General features: G+C 35.2%; 1 protein-coding gene across 1 annotated transcript; it reads left to right on the forward strand.

Annotated features, from left to right (window-relative positions):
• Positions 1-4,005: 4,005 nt before the first annotated feature.
• On the forward strand, positions 4,006-6,732 carry LOC149208772 (cytochrome P450 734A1-like). The gene is made up of 5 exons (XM_089398418.1): positions 4,006-4,486; positions 4,585-4,808; positions 4,925-5,187; positions 5,692-6,082; positions 6,222-6,732. Exons 1-5 carry the CDS (start codon positions 4,006-4,008, stop codon positions 6,657-6,659), a joined length of 1,797 nt encoding a protein of 598 aa, XP_089254544.1. The 3' UTR covers positions 6,660-6,732.
• Positions 6,733-8,064: the final 1,332 nt, after the last annotated feature.

An 8,064-nucleotide genomic window follows, 5' to 3' on the forward strand; every position in this document is an offset into this window, starting at 1 on the left:
ATTTGTAAAATATTATTTACCATTTTGAGATCGCGTGAGATACGACTTACCACTTTCGTAGACCACTTCATTATTCTATTGTCACGTGGCTTGATTTGATCCCTTTACTTCTTGACTTTATTTTGCATGATAAGATCTCCGCCGATCCTATTATATCAATCGTGTTCGTTGATCTTGCTGATCCGACGGTTCCCATTCTTTGCAGTTTAATTCTTTCTACGTCATTGATCTTCCGTTTGTGACTTGACTTTGCATTATTTGTACTTGTATATGGTGCCACTCTACTACCTCTGCGCTGTCCACCAAAGCTAGTTTGTCAGAATCCCGGGCTACCAAATGTTGGAGTTATTGACTGAGCTCCAAAAGCCGAACTCTGACTAAAAGGAGGTGGAGTGCTTCGAAATCTTGTCCTACTCCCAAATGCTGGAGTAGCTGCTGCACCAAATCGAGTATATGTGGAAGCCAAATAACGTTGTATATATGCCAATGTTTTATATGGGGAGACAACATTCTGACTGGATGGATAGCGGTAGCATTTGGTGGTAATAATTGTGCATATTGCATTGAAAGAGCCACCGGTGAAGGTAGAGAATCTAGAGATGGAACTAAGGAATGCCAAGAGTTGTTTGCAGTGGTAGGAGGTATTGTAATGTTGAGAAATGGTATGGCCTTAAACCAATATACTGCAATTGCAATAATTGTGCATACCCATGGTAATAACTGTGCATACACAACATTTATACACAACAATTCATCACAACATAATATCAATCAACTTATTAGTAATAACATACCAACTACAATAATATATGGGGAGACAAAATTATATATGGAGACAACATTCTGACTGGATGGATAGCGGTAGCGTTTGGTGGTAATAATTGTGCATATTGCATTGAAAGAGCCACCAGTGAAGGTAGAGAATCTAGAGGTGGAACTAAGGAATGCCAAGAGTTGTTTGCAGTGGTAGGAGGTATGGTAATGTTGAGAAATGGTATGGCCTTAAACGAATATACTGCAATTGCAATAATTGTGCATACCCATGGTAATAACTGTGCATACACAACATTTATACACAACAATTTATCACAACATAATATCAATCAACTTATTAGTAATAACATACCAACTGCAATAAGATACCAAATACCATGCTAGTTTTGGTTTCAATGCACAATGTTCAACCTCCAACACGAATCTAGTTGAGAGAGGTTAGTCGGACATTGTGCAGTATTAAATGGGATGCACACAATAATAGCAGTTCTATCTACAGCATGTTATTTTCCCCTAAGGGTCCCACTTGTCTGACTAATCGCTATCGGTCCCTTGTTGACTCCTCCTTTTATCAAGCGCTTCAATCCACGCCATTGAGCTCACTTCTCCAGATCCAACGAATATTGCATCATCCGCTCAACAACAAACCCAGAAGATCTCCACCATCGATGGGACTCGTCCAATCGAGCCATTATCACAGAATCTCATGTGAAATCTTGCACGACCGATATCTGACCAAGAGCGCGTGAAAAAAGTGGTTTTCTCGTGTTACGTGTCACCCGCTAAGGATAATCACGTGAAATTTAGGAATACCATTTCTGGCCTTTAGGGTGCGCGAAATACCGCTTACCACTTGCCGAATACTACCCATGTGCATAATTCATGCTTTAATAAAGATGCTTAAGCTCAATATTAATCATTAATATTAATCGACTTTGATATTCAATAAAATGGAAATTACGGTGTCTTGGCCCTCTCGGTTCGATTAAAACAATTTCTCCGACCTTTTCAGTCCCCTTATTATTTATATAATTGACCTGTGCAGCTCTGAGAGAATTACAGTGAAATTACTCAAAACCCTTACCATTTTTTATCGCTCCCAATTCCTTTGCCCAACTCTTTCCATTCATTCCATCTGCGCCAATGTCGAATATCATTTCTTTCCTCAAAGTGAAGATGTCGAAATTCTTCTCCTTTTAGCACTAGGAGGAGTTTTGTCACCATATATCATGGTCATGGCTGCAGTGATTCATTTTTAGCCACGATTACCATTCCATTAAGATCATGGCAATATCCAATGTTCTTTTGCTTCCAAGAATTTGATGTTTCTTCTTCCCGTGCAACTTTTTCTTCTTCTCTAATAGGCACTGAAAGTGGTTTTGTTGGAATTTAGCAGTTGAATATACACGGCTTCATGCTTTTGTCTCGAAATTTTGGAAGATTATGGAGAGGGAAGCATAGGTTTTACAATGCAGTGAATGAGACTAGGCATTAGAATGCAGTGAATGAATTAATCATATTCGATAACTTGCAAAGAATGGAACAATGGCAGAGGTTGCAGCTATAATTTAGCTGAGAAAACATTCATGAAATGCAAAACTCATGGCAGAAATGACCTTCACAGAAAAGCCATAAAACAAGTTGCTCAAATATGAGTAGGGCAGGAGTATGCCCGCTCTGATACCATGTTAAACACATACATGGCGAGGGCGGAATATGAAAGATAAGCATGAGAGTATATCCATTATTAAAAAATGATATACATTTATAGTACATTGATATGACCTTTGTTTTCGTATTCCAAGGCCTCTTCGAGTTCCCTAGACTATTTAGTTTCCACACCAACCCTTAGAGTATTAGGTGTCCAACAAATCTAGTAAGAGTCAAAAGGAATCAAATCTCTTGAGGTGAAAAACTCTTTTAGAGTGAAAAATTGAATAAAAGATGTGCATTTTGACATATTTAATCCCTCTTGCAGCTTGATAGATTTCTGATTAAAATAGATATATACTGGTTTGATATATATAGACACAAAGAAAATATATTTTTTCATTGTTTAAATTACATTTTTTTATGTATAAATGGATTTTAAGTTTTTGAAAATTTCATGTCTCGAAAATTTAATTGGGTACTTAAGTTGTGCACAATACAATTCTTTCAATTGCTTTATATAATGTATACATAGTTTTTTAATCATATATAATTTATACATAGTTGAAATTTAAATATTTAGTTAATACATACATTGGAATATCTTATTTATGGACTACATTGCTGAGCACATGGTTGACTATGGATGAAGTTAGGCATCTCCTCAGGGTTGTAGAATGAGCCACATCTCCCTTATACTGGGTTGTAGAATCAGCTTGTCAACTCAATGAACAATATAAACAATATATAAAGCAATCTAAAAAAAATATTTTTTATAATTAAAACATTTTAACCAGTATCACTATTTTATGCCCAAATAAAAAAGTTCGTACCAAAATCTCTGATTAAAATGGATTAATAGTGATATATAATTAAACAAAACCTCATAAAAAGTTATAAAAAATACTTTGATGATGATCCCGGAAACGGATCATATCACTTTTACCAACTGGTTTTTAATAAAAAAAATATTATCATCCATTTAAAAAAATTAATACTGCCAAACAATATAAGAGTTGATTATTCAAAAACGGAAGCTAACATTTTACATGTGGAATAAATAAAAAATATTATGCACAACTCTTTGAGAATGGTATTACAATAATGCAATGTGGTGAAATAAATTTAAGAACTATTTCAAAAGTATTTGTTTGATAAAATACATTAAAATCATCAAAATATAGGCGCTGTTTTGTTGATACGTGTTTGTTTGGGTGTCAGCTACATGAAAGGCGAGATCTCAATGGCGACCAGCTTTTCAGAAAGCTCTCCATTAATTAAGGTGCAAGTTACTTAAATCTAGATCTGGAGACTTAGATTCCATTAACGTCCCAATCGAATAGAAGCAGCTTTCCATAACCGAGCAAACGGGGCACTTTTCGATAATCATTTCTGCTAAATGCATTCATTGACAACAAACATGTTGCAGAATGTGCGCATCCCTGTATGCGCAATCTATGAAATGCCCCTCCAACATAGTCAAATTGTTACTAAAACCATTAGGTGAGTCTGTTCCATCTCTTTTTTAATTCAAATTAAGAGGATATTTTACCAATAACACATCAAAAAACGTGTCGGGTGATGATGCTGGGTGACGACTTAGAGCATCAAATCCATGCGTCCGCTGTCACAGTGTTAGTTGAATTGCACGTCAGTGGAAAACGAAACATTTCTAACATATCTACTTTACTTGTGGCTTATAATGGTTTGGAAAATTATATAATGATGAGGCTTAGGCTATTAAGATATATTGAGATTGTGAGTGAGAGAAGCGATATTGAGATAATGAAGGCAGCTTTTTGGATTTCTGCTTTAGCAGCTTGCGCTATAGTTGTTGTTAGAATAGTGGTGGAAGTTATCAGATTTGTATGGCGGAAGCCTCTACACATACAGAAACATTTCGAATCACAAGGAGTAGGAGGCCCACGGTATAGGGTATTTAGTGGAAATATCAAAGAGATGATGAAAATGGCGCATCAAGCGAGTTTTCAAAATATGGGCTTCTCTCATGATATTCTCTCTCGAGTTCTGCCATTCTACCACGAATGGAGGAAGTGCTATGGTGAAGTATCGCTTCTCCTTATATTTTCAAATTTCTGGTATTTTCAATGTTTAAAAGTATAGTTCATTGGGTTTCTATATATTGTTTTGTCTATATAGGTAGCACTTTTCTCGTCTGGTTTGGCCCTACCGCAAGACTAACTATTGCAGACCCTGAGCTAATCAAGGAGATATTCTCATTCAAGCACGGTGATTATGAAAAAGCAGAGCCTCATCCTATTTTAAAGAACTTGGAAGGCGATGGACTTCCAAATTTGAAAGGGGAGAAATGGATGCAGCACAGAAGAATCATAAATCCTGCTTTTTCCACACAGAACTTGAAAGTAATATATTCAAATGATTTTTTTCTTAAATATGATCTGAAGCTATCCAGTTTGCTTAAACTTCTAAAATGAATATAATACCCTATGTTTCATATACTTATCTCTCTGCATAACAGGCATTGATCCCTGTCGTTGCCGGGAGTGCCACAAATATGCTAAACAAATGGAAAAGTTACACTGAAGCAGGCGTGAATGAGATAGACATTTGTGAGCAGTTTGAGAATGTTAGTGCAGATATCATAGCACGAGCAGCTTTTGGCACCAGCTACGAGGAAGGAAAATGCATCTTTCAAATGCAGTCTGAACAATTCATCTTTGCTGCAGAAGATTTACAAAATTTTTCTGCTTCGTATTTTTGGAGGTCAGATATTCCTGGACGGTTCATGAATTTGTCATATTTTAGCCTCATATAAAATATCTTTCCCTTTTTTGGAGTCATATCAAATCTTTTGCCGCTACTATCATATTGGAATACATACTAGCGTAAAAACATTTTTATTAGTCTACCATTGAATTTATTTTCTCTACGTTCTTCTTTCAGAAAATCGAAGCCAACTTTTCAGTTTATCAGGCTCTTTTTTCATTTTTTTAAATGTAAGAGAAGCATATTTTTTCATTTTTTTGTTGTAATAGAAGCACATTATGAATTTCAAATTTTATGAGTATTGTAGAAATTGTTTTTGATGGTCACGATAGAGGTCAATTCTTTCAGCCCTCTTCTTCTTACTATCAGATTCTGGATATTCCCTAAATCTGCAATCCCCATAAAAATGGCCATAAAAAGAATGCAAAATGTCAAGTTAATTTAATGAAAGACTGCACAATGTCAAGTTAATGTAATGGCCGTCTAAATCTGAGGAGAAGGGCTCCAAATGTGTCTCAGGTTTGTCCCTACAACTAAAAACCTGCATCAATGGAAACTGGCCAAAGAAATTAGATCGGCTTTGATAAAGCTAATTAAGAGGCGAGAAAATGATACAATCGTTGGGAAACCCATTTCAAAAGATTTGCTAGGGTTTATGATAGATGCCAAAGAAAAAACTGTTGTGGGAGACCAGTCTAACGCTAGTCCTCCAGCGATTAGAATTGAAGATATAATAGAGGAATGCAAGACTTTCTTCTTTGCTGGAAAGCAGACCACTTCAAATATGTTGACATGGACGGTAGTTCTTCTCGCCATCCATCAAGACTGGCAGCAAATGGCTCGGAAGCAAGTTTTAGATGTGTGTGGGAACGATGATCCAGACAGAAATACTTTGAGCCAACTCAGAATGGTAAGATCAGCGATATATTCTTAATTGGGTGATAGCTTTATAACTTATTGATAAACTTAATTGTGTGATAACGTTATAACTTATTGATATTCTTAATTGGGTCATAAACTTATTGATATTATTTTCGTTTTTTTTGCAGGTGGACATGATTGTTAATGAGTCTCTAAGACTATATCCACCTTTAGTAGCTCTGGTCAGACGGACAAAGAAGGAAATCAATCTTGGGAGTCTTAATCTTCCACAAGGCATGGAGCTACTGATACCAATCTTGGCCATTCACCATGAGCAAGCTTTGTGGGGAGATGATGTGAACGAATTCAATCCTGGCAGATTTTGTACTGGAGTTGCAGGGGCTGCAAAACATCCACTGGCATTTATTCCGTTTGGTGTTGGGCCGAGGGCGTGCATAGGGCGGAATTTCAGCGTGATTGAAGCGAAGGTTGTTTTGGCCATGATTTTACAGCGCTTCTCTTTCGAGATTTCTCCTTCCTACAGACATGCACCCACTGTTCTCATGATGCTTCACCCTCAGTATGGAGCTCAGATCATCATCCGTCCATTGCCTAATTCAATGTGACATTTCTTCTTCCTCCGCTACAACGTTACACTATATTGCGTAATTCTGTTCTTATGTCGCCAATTTGTTTATGGTCCTGGCCCCATATTTATCCATGATCCCTCTCTTTTGCAGTCTGGGAGTAATGTTCGAATAGTAATGTCCAACTAATATTGCACTTTATAATTCATAATTCCCTCAACACTCTCGGCATTCTGTCGCTCACAACGTGGTTGCTTCACAACCAGACATCAATGACAAAGGAATCATTTGATCTTGGATTATTCGAGTGTCGGAATGGAAACGTCGATTAATATTAAATTATTAAAGGGAACCTGCTCTATTTGTGTAACTTTTTCAAATATATCATATTAATATTTATGTAGCTTTTATACATTGATATTTCACTATTTTTATAGGGCATGGGAGGAATGCCAATGGAGACTGTGCAACGTCATGTCAAAATATGTCATATAGATATTTATGTACCTTTTATACATACTCATATTTCACTATCTTTTAAGAGCATTGAAGGATGAGAATGAAGACTGTGCAACATCATGTCAAGATATATTAAAAATGGAAAATAGGTTAATAAAATTCGTTGTTATCCCTATTGAAACATTAGGTCAACTCCGGTTTTTTCACTTTCCTTTTTCATTTTTTCTCTTGAATATTATTTTTAAAATAAAGATGCATAATAAAGATGCTTTATTCTTTTAGGTTGGTAATTACATTGGTAGGGAAAATAGATTATTTTCTTATTCAAACTTAACTCTAGTTATGTCATGGTTTTTAAGTTATTGATTTAAGAGATTTATTTACAACACATTATGATGTGTATTGGGTTCGGATACTCATTCTACAACCCAGTATGCCATGTAAGCCTATCTCTCATGAAAGTTGAAATTTTGATCATCTATGCCAATCTTTTTTTTTTTAATCTAAAAAAAATCTATACAAAACATTTAAATAATGTTTGTTCATAAAAAAATTGCAATTGGAGAAATTGGATCTCACCTCATGTTAGATCCATATTTAAAATAGATATATGCTAGTAAGTTATTAATATATTTGATTTTACAAGTCACTGATTCAACACTATTAAAAATAAGAAAATGAAAATATATATTATTTATCAGTGTCATTAACTAACACAACAATAACATAAATAAATTATCAATAAACACTTTAGAACACTTACCTTAAGATACATCTAACATTACCAAAATTTAAAAAACCATAACGTTAACTAAATTACAAGTTTATTTTAAATTATTGTAATTATTATTTATTTAATCAATTAATATATAATTAAAACACACGCGCGCATGCACACACACACAGATATATATATATGTGTGTGTGTGTGTGTGTGTTGTAAGGTCTTCCCCTTTGAAATTAACTCCCCTCTTGTCCGCATGTC

Source organism: Pinus tabuliformis, chromosome 1_2 (assembly GCF_031772625.1).
Source record: "Pinus tabuliformis cultivar Carrire ecotype Pingquan chromosome 1_2, CPIR1, whole genome shotgun sequence".
Classification (NCBI taxonomy): domain Eukaryota; kingdom Viridiplantae; phylum Streptophyta; class Pinopsida; order Pinales; family Pinaceae; genus Pinus; species Pinus tabuliformis.

Bases quoted from the DNA above. Each gene is read 5' to 3' on its own strand.
- LOC149208772 (XM_089398418.1), top strand. From the start codon at position 4,006: ATGATGCTGGGTGACGACTTAGAGCATCAAATCCATGCGTCCGCTGTC. The intron at 4,487-4,584 runs GTGAAGTATCGC...TTGTCTATATAG, and splicing joins CGAATGGAGGAAGTGCTATG to GTAGCACTTTTCTCGTCTGG. The intron at 6,083-6,221 runs GTAAGATCAGCG...TTTTTTTTGCAG, and splicing joins CTTTGAGCCAACTCAGAATG to GTGGACATGATTGTTAATGA.